Source organism: Sphaerodactylus townsendi, linkage group LG12 (assembly GCF_021028975.2).
Source record: "Sphaerodactylus townsendi isolate TG3544 linkage group LG12, MPM_Stown_v2.3, whole genome shotgun sequence".
Taxonomy (NCBI): Eukaryota; Metazoa; Chordata; class Lepidosauria; order Squamata; family Sphaerodactylidae; genus Sphaerodactylus; species Sphaerodactylus townsendi.
In genome coordinates this window covers 31,951,142-31,967,546 of record NC_059436.1, presented here as the reverse complement: position 1 = coordinate 31,967,546, position 16,405 = coordinate 31,951,142, and the positions used below count along the sequence as shown (strand labels likewise).

Below are 16,405 nucleotides of genomic sequence, written 5' to 3'. Positions count from 1 at the left end.
CACTGGGCTTCAGAAATTAGCAACGTTCAAATCAAATCTGCTTCCTCTTTAGTGCTGCCAGCCCAGCACAAAGGCAGCAGCCACTGGGGCAGCAGGACCTACCCACAGACTATTCTGAACAACAGGGAGGGGCCTCACCAGAAACTTCAGGCCCCAGCAGCTGCCCTGCCTCACCATCTGCTGACATCAGCCCTGAATCAGAGCACAGGTTTCACTGCAGAAAACCGCTTCATAGCAGGTCAGGCCATCAGCCCTTCTGTTCAGAATCATGCACTCTGCTAGGCAGCAGTTCTTCGGTTCCCCCCCTAACACCAGCAATCCAAGGTAATTTTGCTGGAGTTATTTGTACTCTTGGTCTTCTGAAGACACACCAGGTGCTCCATTCTTCAATTTCCAGTTCACATCACTTCTTTTTCCCGTTCACATCATTTGTTTTTGCTTTCCGGAAATACAGCTATGATCTTGTGGCTTGAACACAACTGCTACAGTCCAAACCTTGGGCTCCACCAGAAACCTCCCCTCCCCACAAGGGGGCTCCGTGCGAAAGAGAGTTGCTGATTAGGCTTGTACATAACATCAAAGATTTCTTTCAATCAAACCATTGGGGTTTCATAAAATTTCAAACACTTTGGGATAGCTATTGTAAAAGGAGGGTGTGGCAAAATGGGACTTTATGAGCAGAGGGCACAAGCACTCAGAAAGGTCTTTGATGTTCAAGCCTGCGCAAAACAGCCTTTTCAAGTTTCCCTGCATCAGAACCATCAGTTGGTACCCTAATCCTGTCCATGACTCCTAGCAGTGCTAAGAAGCTGTCTGTCCCATCTCCTCCCACCACCCCCAGTAAGCCATGGTCGATCACTACTTACCTTCTTCTTCATCATCCTCTGGTGGAGATGGGATCATGGAGCCCTGGGATCCAGACGGAGGCAAACGGAGTGCTGGACTGGCTGTAGTTTTTCTCCTCTCTCTTTCTGACTCGCTTTCCAAGGACACGACTTCATACAGTGTATCTGTGCTGCTCTTTCTGTCCTTCTGCTTTATCTGAAAAGTATATAATAAATGTCTGGTTTGAAAAATTATGGAAAAGTCAAGAAAGCTCTTCTCTCTGCAGCAAAGACGATTCTTGTCCATCTCAGGAGATATGATGGAAGACAGGAAATTCTGAGTGTTTTCCCATTTTCCAAAGTGGTGGCAGCTTGACTTTCTTATACAGTTTCTGGAAGGATGTGCTTAAAACCCATGTGCCACTTTGGCCAGGAGATTTCTTGTAACTAGAACATAATTCCAACAGCAAAGTTTTACTTCAAGTCCAGAGCTCAGCAGCAAAATTTCTCTCTTCCTTTCAAAAGGCATAAGAGTGAAGATACCAACCAGAACACTGCTGAAGAACCAGACAACCCAAAACAAATACACTTTTAATGCAAATTAGACCAATATGCACCAATTTCCTTTGGCATTATCATTACAGCATAACTTTTTCTAGCAAGGACAGGAGGGAAGCCAAGACTTTGCTTTGGGTAGGGGAAAGTGTTAGCAATTTTGTTTCCTCCTCTTGTTCACTGACTAAACATTCTACAAAAGCTGACATGGACCCAGGATTCACCACAACTAAAGGTAACAGCTCCAGGAAGACAATCAACCATAGTGACACAAGCAAAGTCTAGGGCTTTTCTGCAATGGCCAAGGTTATTTCACCTAAAAGTAGAAACCTGACTCCTCTCCCAATCAAGGTGGAAAAAAATTTAGCAAGTCAACTCAGCACAAGTTGCCTCCCCCTCGCCCTCCTGTCTCTAGAGAGCCAGAGTTGTGTAGTGGTTAAGAGCAGCAGACTCTAATCTGAAAAACTGGGTTTGATTCCCCACTCTCCCACATAAGCAGCAGACTCTAATCTGGAAAGCCAGATTAGATTCTCCACTCCTCCACATGCAGCCTGCTGGGTGACCTTGGGCTAGTTGCAGTTCTCTCAATACTCTCTCAGCCTCACCTACCTCACCAGGTGTTTGCGGGGGGTAGGGGTGGGGGAGGAAGGGAAGGTGATTGTAAACTGCTTTGAGATCCCTTTCAGAAGAGAAAATTGGGGCATTAAAAACTAACTTTGCTTTGATCTCAAAAGGTGTCTGTTGTGTAGGGAAGGGAAGGGAAGGGGATTGTAAACTGCTTTGATATTCTGTATGGTAAAGAAAAGTGGGGGATTAAAAAACCCTTCTCTTTGTCATCCTCTCCTTTAGTCCCCCCCCCCGCATCTCCGTGACCCTCTTTCTCATTCAGTCTTCCAACCTTCAGCCTTCCCCATCTCAGTTCCTCCTGCCCCTCACAGAAGCAGATCTACTTTTTCAAATTCTACAGTGGAAAACGTTCCGAACGCTCTGTGACATTAAAGTAGCTGAAACAACAGGCAGGAATGAAAAGAGAAAGGAAGCACACGGAAAGGCAGAAAACAGCCTATAAGGGTCTGAGAAGGCTTCTTGCACAGTCTGATTTTTTTTCCTGATTGTATCTCCTCAGAAGTTCCTGCCTCACCCGTATCACAACATTTTCCAGGCAGAAATACTTTCAAAATAAACGTGACCCTTGGGCTTAGCATAAACTGCAAAGAGTGCTTCGTTTCTACCACACTCCCCCATGACAATGTTAGTAAGCAGAGATAAGCCACCTGGAACCATTTGCACTTTGGGGGTTTTGTTTGTTTTTGAATGGGCTCGTATGTTTGTAGAAACCTGTTTCCCTTCGGAGATTATGAGGCAAAGCCTCTTCGACAAAGTTTCAAAATGAGAGAAACCAAGGAGCCCGCCAAGTGAACCTGAGCCTACATAAAGTTGGGTCAGGGCCTGAGAACAAATCAAGGGCGAATGAGATAAAAGGGTCACACAATGGATGCAAGGCAAGCGAGACAAAGGAGGCAGGATTAGCTCAGCAAGATAAACTTCCTCAAGTTAACAAGCTTGTGCCTTTCCAGTGGGGAAATATTTATAGCTAACAGAACCAATTGTTAGCCTCGCTCGACATTTTGCCTCTCACATACAGCAATGATCTTGGAGACTTCTCCCCTTTTAGCATGCCAGGGAGTCTATGGTGCACAACAGCCGTCTTCCTTTTGCCTCCTAGGTTGCTATCCAGCCAGAGGCCCCTGGGGGCACAGAGAGATTCTGTCGTGTTGCAATGAAGAGGTACCTCTTAAGACTCCAACTCTAAGATAAGCACAGATGCAAAGAGATAGGCCAAAGAAGACACACACAGCTTCACACAAGGACACAATAACAGACACCTCATCACTCCTAGCATATTCTCCTATAAAGCTCAAACAGCAACAACCAAAGGCTCCAAAGAAGCATGCTGGGTGGCCCAACATTTCTGCACAGGAAGACTTCTAGCGAGCTTCAGTAAAAACACAAGAATTGCCAAACGTCTTTGAAAAACAGCAGGGTCTCATACAGTGGCCCACCAACCAAGCTTCTTTTTTGGGGACTGGGGTGGGGGGTAATCCATAGATGAAAACTGGGAAGGATATGAACACACAAAGCCAAGTCACACTACTGGTCAATCTAGCTGAGTCCTGGAGACCAGGGTACAAAGTGTCTCTCCAGAAAAGAAAGGACTTCCTCAGAACCTTTCATCTTAACAAGATGTTGAACCTGGGATCATCCTCCAGGCAAATATTAATGTACCTTGTCATTGGCCATGGATGCGTGCCTGCAATGATCGTGTGGATATCTGTGCACAAAATATATGCACAAACTCCCAATCTATGGCTACCAATCTTGATCCTCCTTGATCTGAGATTGCAAATGCCTTAGCAGACCAGGTGCTCGGGAGCAGCAGCAGCAGCAGGCCATAGCTTTCACATCCTGCACATGAGCTCCCAAAGGCATCTGGCGGGCCACTGCGAGTAGCAGAGTGCTAGACTAGATGGACTCCGGTCTGATCCAGCAGGCTCTTTCTTATGTTCTTATGTTGAGATAAGAATCCCTCCCTGCCCCTTGAATATATCAGGCTGCCTTCTACTGTATCAACTCCTTGGGTCCACGGGGCAAAACTGCCTCCTCTGGCTGGCATTGGCTTTCCAGGGTTCCATGCAACACATTTTTTCTTAAAGAGCCCTTCCACTGGAAAGGATAAAGACTGAACCCAGGACTGTCAACACTGCTGAATATCCAACCATCCATCCATCCAGTTTTCCATGCAATGTTTTAAATATGTGAGAAGGTCTTTGAGAGTCTTTGTAATGAAGAGGGAGGCTAGTTGAATAAAATGAAAAATTCTGTATAACCTAAAGTTTTCAAAGCACCCTCAAGGGAAATCTGTGTAGAGTGTGTTGCAATAGTCCAATCTTGAGCTGACTGTGGCAAGTATCACTGTGGCCTGGTCTGACTGAAACAGAAACAGAGGCCTATGAAGGGAGTCTGTGCATATATTTCCTTCCCTTCCCAGAGTAGTTAATTTATTTCTTATTTCAGTGGTTGCTCCTTACTTCTGTTACTGCCATGCTGTTGTGTAAACTGCTTCTGAACTAGTTTTTAACGGATTTTTAAAACAACCTTGATAAACTGTTGAGTGAGCGGGGGGGGGGGGGGGGGATTATAAGTGCTTAAAAGGACTACATTAGTCAGTCATCATTTCTTAAATTTTTTATGTTGCAAGCCACCTCAAGAACATAATGTTGGGAATTGAAGGATACAAACGTTTAAAACAAGTTTAAGTACAAGCATTTAAGTTACCTCCCACCTTGTATATGCATGCACACCCTCCACCCCCAAACTTGAGAAGAGATTCTAGATACCTCTGTGGAGTGTGTGGTATAGAATCATAGAGTTGGAAGAGACCACAAAGGCCATCAAGTCCAACCCCTTGTCATGCAGAAACACACAATAAAAGCACTCCCGACATATGTTCATCCAGCCTCTGTTTAAAAACCTCCAAAGAAGGAGACTCCACTAAGAACTCTTAGACAGATGGGGCCCTGACCATTTCAGGGCTGCAGCAAAACTGAAATGTGCCCCTGCCAATTATCCCAAGTAGAAGAAAGGAAATCAAGGCAGCAAAAGAAGCACCTTTGCAAAGCATCAGAGCCGTGTGCCCAGTTCTACCATTGACTCGTTCACTTTTCACACGGGGTGCAGAACAATTCAAAAGCCAACACAGCCATGCAAAAAACGGGAGTGCTGGCTGGAGGCCTTGTTGGAAGCCACAGCACAGTATTACCTGTTTCAGTTTCAGGAAGAAGTTCTCTGTGGAGCTCCGTTTGCTGAAAGGCCAGAAGAGTCTCTCATTGGGAGGGCACACCCGGACTTTGGTCTCCAGCAGGAATCGGACAGGCTCCTGCACCTCAGTGATCACCAGATCTACAGCCGTGGTCATGAATAGCACTTTGTCTAGACACACACACACACACACACACACACACACACACAAACAAACACATGAGACAAAAACATTTTTCCTAGCTGCTTGCTCAGTCACTTTGTTGAATGAAAAAGTCTCCTTCATGCCTAGGGCTGAAAACGATTATATCAGCATACTCAAAAGTATGAAGAACTTCAACCATATTTGAGCTGCACATTTTACATTTACTTCTTGCCATCAGGATAGCAGGCACTGCATTTAGCATAAGAGAGCTAGCAGGAAGATCTGCATTTCATTCCCCATTTTGGAATGAAGCTTACTGGATGATCTCGAAACACAAACCCACCTCATAGGGCTGTTTATGGGAATAAAATGAAAGGAGTGGGTGGCACACAACCGTGAATTCCTTGAAGAGAGAAGGATAAAAATTACTGTGAACGTATGCTGCCTTATGGTGAGCCAGATTATTGCTCCATCTTGGTTAGGATTGTCTACTCTGATTAGAAGTAGCTCTATAGGACCTCAGGCACAAAGAAAGGTCTTTCTCAATATCTGCTGAGTTCTTTTTTGTTAAGCATGCAAAGCATATACCCTGTCGCTGAGTCACAGGTTCCTCCCTTATCTCTAATAATAATGTGCATGTTTCAAAGACAGGGCATCCACAAATACATGAAGGGTTTCTCCACACCTCAAGGCCTTTCTCCAGAAATGCAGAAAAAAAATATGACCCTACAATTTAACCAAAGAATGGGAAGCGTATTTTTACAGCTTGCTGAGGATTGAACATGTCCCATGAGGTTGACAGTGGGGAGTTATTCTGTGAAAAATCCCTGAAATTTTAGAGAATCCTGGAGGGGAAGTTTGGTTAGGAAGGATTTCTAAGATGTTTATATCAGTCTCCCAATTCCTTGTAAGTCAGCAGCTTATAATTCACACCGTCACTCCTTCACTGAATCGATAAGAAGATAAGCTTTACAAAACCCCTCTCTGGGTCCCCATTGGTTGTGGTTGGAAACCCCACTTTTGTGCCTGCTCCCAATTAATTCTTGTCCACTGTCTGGCCCACATCCTACAATGTCCCATCAACCAGCAACTGCCTCCCTCTGGAAAGCATCAAGTACTCCAAAAACATACCTCCAAATCTGGAAAGAAACACCCTGTGCATCTCAGATAACCCAGTCAACAAACTCTTAATCACAAACCTTTTGGGGTTTCTTCATTGACCACCTGGAAATGTGGAGACTTTGTGTTCCAGCTCCCGGTGATGACATAAGACTTCCCATCAGAGCTTTTGCCCATAGATTCCTAAAAGCAAATGGGGCATAGCAAAATAAAGCCTATACTTTTTAAAGAGCGCTATACTGATTGGCGTGATAAGACTGTGGAGACCCAAGTTCAAATCTCCACCTAGTTATGAAACTGACTGATTAACCTTGGCCCAGTCACATTCTCTCAACTTAACAGCAGTGGCGTAGTGGTTAAGAGCAGGTGCATTCTAATCTGGAGGAACCGGGTTTGATTCCCCGCTCTGCCGCTTGAGCTGAGGAGGCTTATCTGGGGAATTCAGCATGTGCACTCAAACACACACCAGCTGGGTGACCTTGGCCTAGTCACAGTTCTTCTGAGCTCTCTCAGCCCCACCTACCCCACAGGGTGTTTGTTGTGAGGGGGGAAGGGAAAGGAGATTGTAAGCCCCTTTGAGTCTCCTACAGGAGAGAAAGGGGGGATATAAATACAAACTCTTCTTCTTCTAATTCTCACTGTAATCACATCATGATTTCACAAGATCTCAGTCACTGGTCCTTTGAGTTGTGAGGTCTGCATGGACACAGACACCACACCTCTGCTTCTGGTTGCTTTTTAAAAAAGTACAAGGCTTGTTACTAAATACTGGACTCAGTGATATTCCAAAAATATATAATGAATTATTTAACTATATGGTGATCGCAGCTGAACCCAGTGATCGAGTAATATATACAACAAAATGGAAGGCAGAAAAATATCCAGACTTGAATGAATGTGGTAATGATGAATGAATATGTGGTAATGGCAAATATTTTATACATAACGGACCAATTTCAGGATTTCAAGGAAAAAATTGATTTTTTAAAAAATCATGTAGCTGAAAAATAAGAATAAAGTTAAACCAAAATAGGAGAGAGATCTAGGCAATATATGTGTTATGATAAATATGATAGATATGAAGATATATTGAAACGACAGGGTAATGTAATTTTTTTAAGTCAATTTTAGATGGTAAGCTCCATACAAACTGTAAGAATATGAAATTATGCTTTACATCTATGTCTGTGTTCATCATGTGTATTGAAATAATTTTTAACCACCCCCCCCCCAAATAATGCTTCAGGGTTTTTTTTTTACAAACCAAGAGATTGGCAGAAAAAACAGAACCCTCTACATAGATGCTTAAAGGAGATTTTTTTTTTATCCTTATTCTGGAGCCACAATCAGAATAAGATATAAAGATTATGCTTTACCCTTAATGATACCATTAACAAAAGTACTCCTTACCAGGTCCAACAAGTGCATATCGCCACTTTGCACATCCTTCCCAGGACTAAGGAGGAGGCCGAAACATCTGTAAAACAGGTCAGTCAAATTTTGTTAAGCGTTTCCACATCCAATGTTAGGAAACAAAAATGATAGCAAAGCAGACACACAGAGGCACAACAAATGGAAACCACCTTATAGGTTTTTTAATCCACCAATCGAAGAACCGTAAGAAGTTCAGTTCAAGATACAGTTAAGATGACAAACAGGCAACATTGCTAAAGATTCGGGTCTAGCCCTGGAGCACACAATTAAAAGCTACATGAAGCAAAAGGATTTTTTAAAAAAAACATTATTTTAAAAAACAGAAAAAAGAACAAGGGGAAAAACTCAAAATCCAGCAACTAAATAAAAAATTAAAGGGAAAAAAGGACTAGATCTAATAAGGCCACTGTGTCATAGGACAATGCTTCATTATGTTCACTAACTGTTATTGGGCAGCGGTGTCAGAACTCCACATTTCAACTGTTCTTTTGCCTCAAAGGGGGCATTCAGATTTTCCCCTAACAGGGCAATCTGCACTGCATCACAGGGAATTTTCCCATGAGTGTGGGTGATGGGGGATCAGAATGCAGCTGAGAAACAATTGTCTGGAGTGCTGTATGGTTTCCGGGCTGTATGGCCATGTTCTAGCAACATTCTCTCCTGATGTTTCGCCTGCATCTGTGGCTGGCATCTTCAGAGGATCTGAAGATGCCAGCCACAGATGCAGGCAAAACGTCAGGAGAGAATGCTGCTAGAACACGGCCATACAGCCCAGAAACCACACAGCACTCCAGTGATTCCGGCCGTGAAAGCCTTCGACAATAATCTGCCTGCTGCAGGTTTTTGTGTTCCTGGGAAGCAGTGAAACATGGAGGGATGCTTCCTAATTCTGCCTACTGATGTTCAAATCTCTTCATCCCCTACACCCCCAGGATGAAAGAAGTAGTGTTTTTGGGGTAGGAAACTCTTTCGAACTCAACAAGAAGTTGTGGGAAGGGATTCAGTCACAGGCCACACAACACTGGTCTGATGGATTACATGCAGCCCACAAGCTGTATGCTGTGCACCCTGGTCTAGTCAGTTACAAATAGGAGAGCTGTGAATCCATGTATGCCACCATTGGTTACGTAATAGGATGCAGGACGTAAACCCATCAACACATTAAAATATCAGGATTCCCTAACAACTACCTATCAGCATGGGCAGGCAGAAAGATTTCCATGGTGCTTTGGGGAAAACTATGACATAATTCTGATTTTCAGAATGGGCCAAGGACAGGTTAAAGTCTTCAGTACCTGCCCCATAAAATACTGTGTACAACATGGAGGGAAAGAATTGCCAGCCCTTGGCCGTGCCTCAAGTCACTGCACTTTTAGGGACCCTGTCTTACCTTTCAATGGCCAGTTCTTTGTTGGTCGTTTGCTGCACGTAGATGACAATCTTCTTGTCAATTCCTTGGCGCAGTTTAAAGCATTGCCTGTCCTTGTCTTTGGGAACAGCACTGTCAGAACAGGAGGGAAAAACATTCAGAGAATCATTTATCTCCAATTATTCAAAAATGAAGAACAGGATCAGTGTGCAAAATTCATTGTTCCCATATACAACCTTCTCTGTTTCCCTTTTTATTCAGAAAACTGGAAGAGGTTTCAATGTACTACAAGAGATTATGAGATTCCCAAGAGACATCTAAAGCACCCTCAGGACTACAACTAGGGACACAAATGAAGCTGTACACAAACAGCCTATCCCACAGTCATACAATTCTGAATATTCATTTTTTCAACTTGAGAACCATAAGGGACTGAGCCCAAGGTATGGATATTTAAAATAAACTATAAATACGGAACTGCCTGAATTGTTTTAATGCTCTCTGGAAAGTTGCAGTGGCTCCAAAAAGTGTGTCTCATTACTGAATGAAGCTACATTTTACTCAGTTAGTGCACTGGTCCATCTAGTTCAGGGGTCTGCAACCTGGGGCTCTCCAGATGCGCATGGACTACAAATCCCATCAGCCCCTGCCAGCATGGCCAAATGGCCATGCTGGTTGGGGCTGATGGGAATTGTAGTCCATGAACATCTGGAGAGCCGCAGGTTGCAGACCCCTGATCTAGTTCAAAGCACAGCACTGGCTAGTAGCAGTTTCCACAGTCTCAAGAGGAGAAAAACTTCCCCCTGAAAAAATTAAATTTATGATAATGAAAACTCTGGACACAGTGAGATGGCTTGTCATCCAGAGGGAACTGTGCTAGAGGCATGTGAGGGGGAACTGTGCCCACGGCACATGCGTGCCCTGCGCCCCTGCCACACCCTTGCCCCTTCACGCCCCAGCCATGCCCCTGCACTGGCACATGCCTGAGGCATCACTCCAGCCCCATTGGCGCTACGCCAATGCATCATGGACAAATAAGGAGTGCTGAATAAAAGCTGGAGAAAGAAGATGATGCAAAAGAAAGATTGAAAATATCTTTTTTTGAAGAAAAATAATCCTGTTTTCTGAATTAAGACAATGAATGAATCTGGCCAATTTTAGTTGCTGAAACATTTCATCTAAACCTCTTTGGGATTATGTTTTTTTTTAAAATAAGAGAACCAGAATAAGAAATCATATTTAAACACCATCAAAGTATAACCAGCAACTGGAGGAGAAAAGCAAACAGAATAGAAAAGACCAGTATAAAATATCCAGCAAAATTCAGACCCCAAATGACTTAACAATTCTTTAGAAGTCCAATGAAAAATATATTTCATGTTGAGAGCCTGAAAAACAGGTTTAAAAGTTCACTAGTTTGTACATAACTGTACTTATCTGTTTTACGGCATAGTAGATTTTGGGGGCACCGTTCACTATTAATGTTCAAAGTTTTAAAACAATAGAAACGATAATCAAAAACTAGCAATAAAACCAACCACAAACAAGCAAACCAAAACAGCCAAACAGAACCCTCCCTCTCAAAGGAGAATCAATTGTATGATCAAGCCACAAAAGTTACTAGTCTTAGAACAAAAAACATTACTAATTTTGCCATGTATGCATTTAAAAACAACAGTTGGGAACAACAACATCTCTGATCTTCAGCTTTACTCCACGCACTTTCCATGTTAGCTGTTCTGGAATTGCAAGAACTAAAAAACACAAAAGGGAAACAAGTATTTTTCTCTTTTTTAAAAAATCAACGTACTACAGAAAAATATAGAACATACAGAAAACATTTAGAAAAAGACTAGGTCCTGCTGTAGAGAAATTACGGCTGACAGCCCCCTCATCCACAGGTTCCAAGTGACCAAAGATAAAAGTCATTCATTATTGCCCAACATGGACTCTGCTTACAACAAAACAGTAAGTTTTGAGTGGGATCTGCTTTATCTTTTATATCTGCTCTCTCCTTTCCTACCCTCACTCCCAATTTTCAATTCCAGTCAGGTGGTTCTAATACTCAGCTCAACTTGAACCTAATGTGTTAATATCAGCCACCAAACCTATGAAGCTCAGAGGCAATTTATTATACTTGGCAGGCTTGTTTTAAAAAGCATCTCGGCAGCCATGCACATGCCTCAAAACACACACACAAGAAGGGCTTCTGCAGGAGGCTTCTGCTACAAGTGCTTTGCAAATGTAAACACATAGTTTGTTTCATACTTTTCTTCTATACCTCCCCACCCAGCCTCAGTGCAAGGAAATGGTAAATACAAGCAGACTGCATTAAAACAATTTACTGAGTCCTTACGTTTATCAGGTACAGTTCAGATGCAGAACAGGATTCAAATAGGAGAACTATTAGCAGGAGGCATCTGCTGATGAAAGTACTGGCTCAGCAAACAAACACATTTCTATCAGTGCTTAACAGTCTGGGGAGAAGGTCAATGTAAAGAGCTACCTAATTTCTCAATGTGCTTCAAATCAAGAGCTCTCAGTCAATACCTACTTGCTAGGAAGGGTAACTTTTGGTCACCTAGGAAAAATTTCTGATCAATGACAACCCAGGCTTTTTGTATAGGAAACCTTGGGCAGAAACAGGGGAGTTTGTCACATCTAAAATTCAAAGCAAACTTTAGGGTGGGTTAACACGCAGGGATCAAATTTCTGAGCCAAAAAAGTGTCAGCGGCTGTACAGAAACAGAGAACAGCAAAGTTACTAAAAACGTTAGTTTAAATAATTTTGAAAAACCTGCCTTGACAAATTCCAGAACAGAAAACACTGCCCTTGCTATGGCCAGCAGCCAGCAGCCTGGAGTTCTCAGACCACTTGGCAAGCACACCACTCTGTGATAAAGGCAACTCAGCAGTTAGGAGAATAAATGCTCAGGGGAGTGGACAGAGGCAGAAGAATCCATGCCTGCATGTCACAGCACCATGTCTGTGGAGACCAGACCCAAGAACTAACAGCAATCTGGAACAAGATGGCAAAACACAACTGGAAGGAAGACAGTGCCATCTCCTAAGCAGAAAATTAGGTTTCTATACGGGTGATTAGGTTCAAGGATCAGGCCAATACACGAACCTCATTCCTCATCTGCAATATGGGCACAATAATGAAATAGAAAGCTGCCTTATGATCTTCCCATGTAACTGAGTAATGTTACAGCCTTATGATCTGCCCATGTAACTCCAACAGGCGGAGGCTCTCCAGAGCCCAAGCCAAGTTGTTCTCCAGCTGCCAGCAATCCCTTAAATGGAGAACATTCCGGAGACTGAACCATGGCCTTTCTAACTATAAAGCAGATGTACTACTGCCTGCGCTACAGTCCCTGGCTTGGAGCTCCTCATAAGGTTTATATGAATAAACATTTTGTGGCTACCCTAAGAAGCAGAATTTGGGCAACTCAGCTGTCATATAAGATGAAAGGTGAACTCATCTGTGATGATAACAATGGGGTGGACCTTTTAAGCAACAATCCCATGTCATCCAATCTCTGTCAAGGGACAAAGTCGTGATTTTTCAGAGAACTACCTTTTTTGTGTACATTGGGCTGTTATTGCTCACTCTGACACACGAGGGCACCACTACACTAGGACAGGGGAACCCACAAAGGGAAATCAAGACTGTCTCTGGGCAAAACATATGAGAAATGCATGTTTTTTCATTTCTAGGCTGTGACTCAAAAGCCTGTGGGCTCAAAGCAACAGAGTCCCTGTAGGCACAAGACACAATTATCTATGGCATGTATCCAACAAATGCATTCTGTTGCCCAAAAGCAAAACCATTTTAATTGTGCCTTTCCTCCAAGGAGCTCCAGGAAGCTTACAAGCTTCTCCTCTCCTCCACTGTATCCTCACAACAATCCTCTGATGCAGGTTAGGCAGCGAATGTGCAGATGGTCTGAAGTCATCCTGGGAGCTTAATGGCCATTGGAGGCCTGAAACCAAGGATCTCCAGCAGCAGCCACTTTCACTGCTATACTACACTGGCTCTCTCTCTTGTACATTTAACATAAGCCCACATGAGCCCTCAGGGGGAGGGCGGTATATAAAACCAATAATAAAAAATAAATAAAAAATAAATGAACCAATTTTTTTAACCATAAGGTGCCTGTTGAGATAACCTAAAGCCTTTTTTTGGCACAACAATCTGAGCTTGCGTGCGTCCAAAGTGTCGGCAAGTCGCTTCTGACAAGGTGGTTTTCCAAAGCGCCCTTTCATTAACAGCCTTGCTTGGGTCTCGCAAACTGAGGCTGTGGCTTCCTTTCTAGAGTCAATCCATCTCACATTGGGTCTTCATAATTTCCTGCTGCTTTCAACCTTTCCTAGCATCTCAACTTAGCAAGCAAGAAGTTTCACAAAAGGCCACTGTAGGCCAGTTTGCTTCATACAGCTAAAAGGTCTGAACAATAAAACAGTTTGCTGGGTGCAGAGCTGCAGTTTTCACGGTGCTGCTCTCTGATGGCAACAAGACAACTCCAGTCCTCTGAGTATATTTCTATTTGTGCCCATTTCCAAGGAATCCAGTCCAAATGACCATAACAAACATCACATCTAACAAATAAAAGCCACGCTCAAATCATAAAGGCCAGAACAAACATATCGCAGTTAAGTCCCCAAAATTGATTTGGGAAGATGCGCTTTATGCAGACTTTAGAAAATTAAAAGTTTTAGCTGAGGAAAAGAGAGGAAAAACAGGAAAACGTTACCTGAAATAGCCTTTCCCATCATCTTCCTTTATTTCCAGAGAGACTGTGAAAGTGAAAATGTCACTGTCTGGTGTCAGTGGAGCTACAGGGGCTGCAAGGGGCTGTTTGGCAGAACGACGGAAGGCAGTAGCAAAACTGTACAGGATTCTACTCACCTGCAGACAGAGAGAGAGATTAACAGACAGCTACAAGGCAACTGAAAGTGTGGGAGCACCCAAAGACAGTGCTCAGTAGATACAATGAACCATTGTCTGCCTGCCCCGTTTATGCTCTGGGATATGCTGGGGAGATCCTGCCACTCCAGGATGGCAGCTCTGAGGATCAGAGAGTTGTCCTCTATTATATCACTTTCCTCTGGGACATCCCTCTCTAGAAAAACTCATTCCAACTTTTGCTCTTTGGGCACCTTTAGGAAGTCAATTAATGTCTTCCCTTACAGAAAGGTTTTCACACTGGTCACCTGATGCTGGCTTTTTAGAACTCTAGTTATATTATGATTGACATCAGTTTCCAGGGTTTATTCCATTTTTCTGCCATTTTAGATCACAGTTCAATGTTTCCTTTGTAAGCTGCTGAGAGAAGCCATGAGCAGACCAGGAAGTAAGGAATAAGAAACACGTGAAATAGAAGTGCCAACATTCCCCAAGTTTGTTCTATTGGAAGATGAGTATAACCAGTTCCTCGGGCTTCTGGTACTTTTAGCACTTTTGTTATATGTCCCCCACCCTACCCCCCAAAATCCATCTAGTCTGGTCAATACCTTAATGGGAACTTGGTACTCCAAACTGAACAGAGCACATAGAAACTGTGGCTGTTTGGGTCCCAAATCTGCACCCTGTCATTTTAGTAAATTACTTTGCCTCCCAGGACAGAATCCCCTTAATCCTTTCCAGCAATGCCATTGGTTTAACAGATGGAAAGCAGAAGTCCATGATCATTGTCACAGTTTAATAAGCTTAATACACAATAAACATAAAGAAAAATGGTATTTCACTGCTGATATTGAAACTCATTTCCCAGCCCAAGTAATTGGAAGCTGAAGATGACAACTGTCAGCGTAAACTTCTATGAGAGGATCTGCCCACAAAACTTCCTCGAAAATGTTTAACTTACAGCTTCTTGGATTTCACACCGAAAAACGTGAATTCTGAAGAGCTCTGAGTTGTAATGGCTTTCAGTGAAAGCAAAGCAGTCACTTTCCGGAGTCCCGTCATGCCCTCGCACACAGAAGAGGATCTTGTAAATGGGGTAGTTTGCGATCTCAGTGTTTCCTGGAGGTTCTAGCAGCCTGGGGGGGTGGGGGGAGGCAAGGTGGGAGTGAAAAATTATAAGCACTGAAGGTAATTGCAACGATTCAGTTTTAGGTAGGCTGAGGCCAAACATTTATATGGCAAGAATGCAGAAAGCTCCTTTAGATGCCAAGCTTTCTGCCTTCAGTCTGGCACAGATGATCTTTTAACAAGAATCTGCCGTGGAGGTTACTTCCTCTCTCTACGAAAGAAAGAGAACATTTCTACACTTTAGTACTTCACAAGGAATCCAGGTAATCAAGGACAACTCTCACCAGTTGGCAGAATCATACAGACTAGCTTACCAAGTTGCTATATGCAGACACAAACATACTGCAATAATTTACAGATTGACAAGTGGCTGCCCATAATCCATCTTTGAGCAGAAGTGTTCAATGGAAACCTCTAGGCAGAACTGAGCTATGCTCTGCAACAGGCTTATGTCCCCTCTCCTCCTATGCAGAAGACCTTCAGATGGGAGGCTTGGTCCAGGAAGATTCTGCATTATTTAAACTGGTGTTAAATTCTCCTTGCTGGCAAGGTCTGAAGGTTTGGCAGGAGAACCAATCTTTGTGAGCAGAGCTGGCCTGATCATTTGAACCCAAGACACGAAACTGCAAGCCCTCCGCTTAAAGGATGTTTCTGATGTTACAATGTTTCATCAAAGACTCACAGTTGTGGGTTTTCTGGGCTGCGTGGCTGTGGCCTGGTAGTTTTAGCTCCTAATGTTTACCTGCCTATATGGCTGGCAGCTTCAGAGACATGACACAGTGAGATGTATTTCTTTGCACACCGTTCCATGGAGAGATACGCTTCTTACTGTGACATGCCCCTGAAGATGCCAGCCATAGATGCAGGTAAAATGGTAGCAGCTGAAACTACCAGAACATGGTAACACAGCCATGAAAACCCACAACAGTCACTTTCTGATGTTATGTTTGAAACCATGAAGACCTTGACCTTATTAGTAAGAACAGTTGGTAAGAATGGCTTAAAGATCAGTTGCCTATAAAAACCTGCCTGTCAGTTGAATTCTGCATCTGTGTGCTCCACACTGCTACCCCTCCCCCCTCGCGCACACACACACCAATTTA

General features: G+C 43.4%; 1 protein-coding gene across 3 annotated transcripts in view; it reads right to left on the bottom strand.

Annotated features, from left to right (window-relative positions):
• Positions 1 to 16,405, bottom strand: part of RABGAP1 (RAB GTPase activating protein 1) — an 81,803-nt gene that overhangs the window by 52,135 nt on the left and 13,263 nt on the right. For all 3 annotated transcript variants that reach the window (XR_007245958.1, XR_007245959.1, XM_048513457.1), the window contains exons 5-11: positions 15,136 to 15,310; positions 14,023 to 14,177; positions 9,287 to 9,397; positions 7,873 to 7,939; positions 6,543 to 6,645; positions 5,200 to 5,369; positions 867 to 1,041 (exon numbers count right to left, since the gene is read on the bottom strand). Coding sequence is in view for 1 of the 3 variants with exons in the window: in XM_048513457.1 (XP_048369414.1) it covers positions 867 to 1,041; positions 5,200 to 5,369; positions 6,543 to 6,645; positions 7,873 to 7,939; positions 9,287 to 9,397; positions 14,023 to 14,177; positions 15,136 to 15,310 (956 nt within the window). In the remaining 2 variants the exon portion in view is untranslated. The remainder of the gene's footprint in view (positions 1 to 866; positions 1,042 to 5,199; positions 5,370 to 6,542; positions 6,646 to 7,872; positions 7,940 to 9,286; positions 9,398 to 14,022; positions 14,178 to 15,135; positions 15,311 to 16,405) is intronic.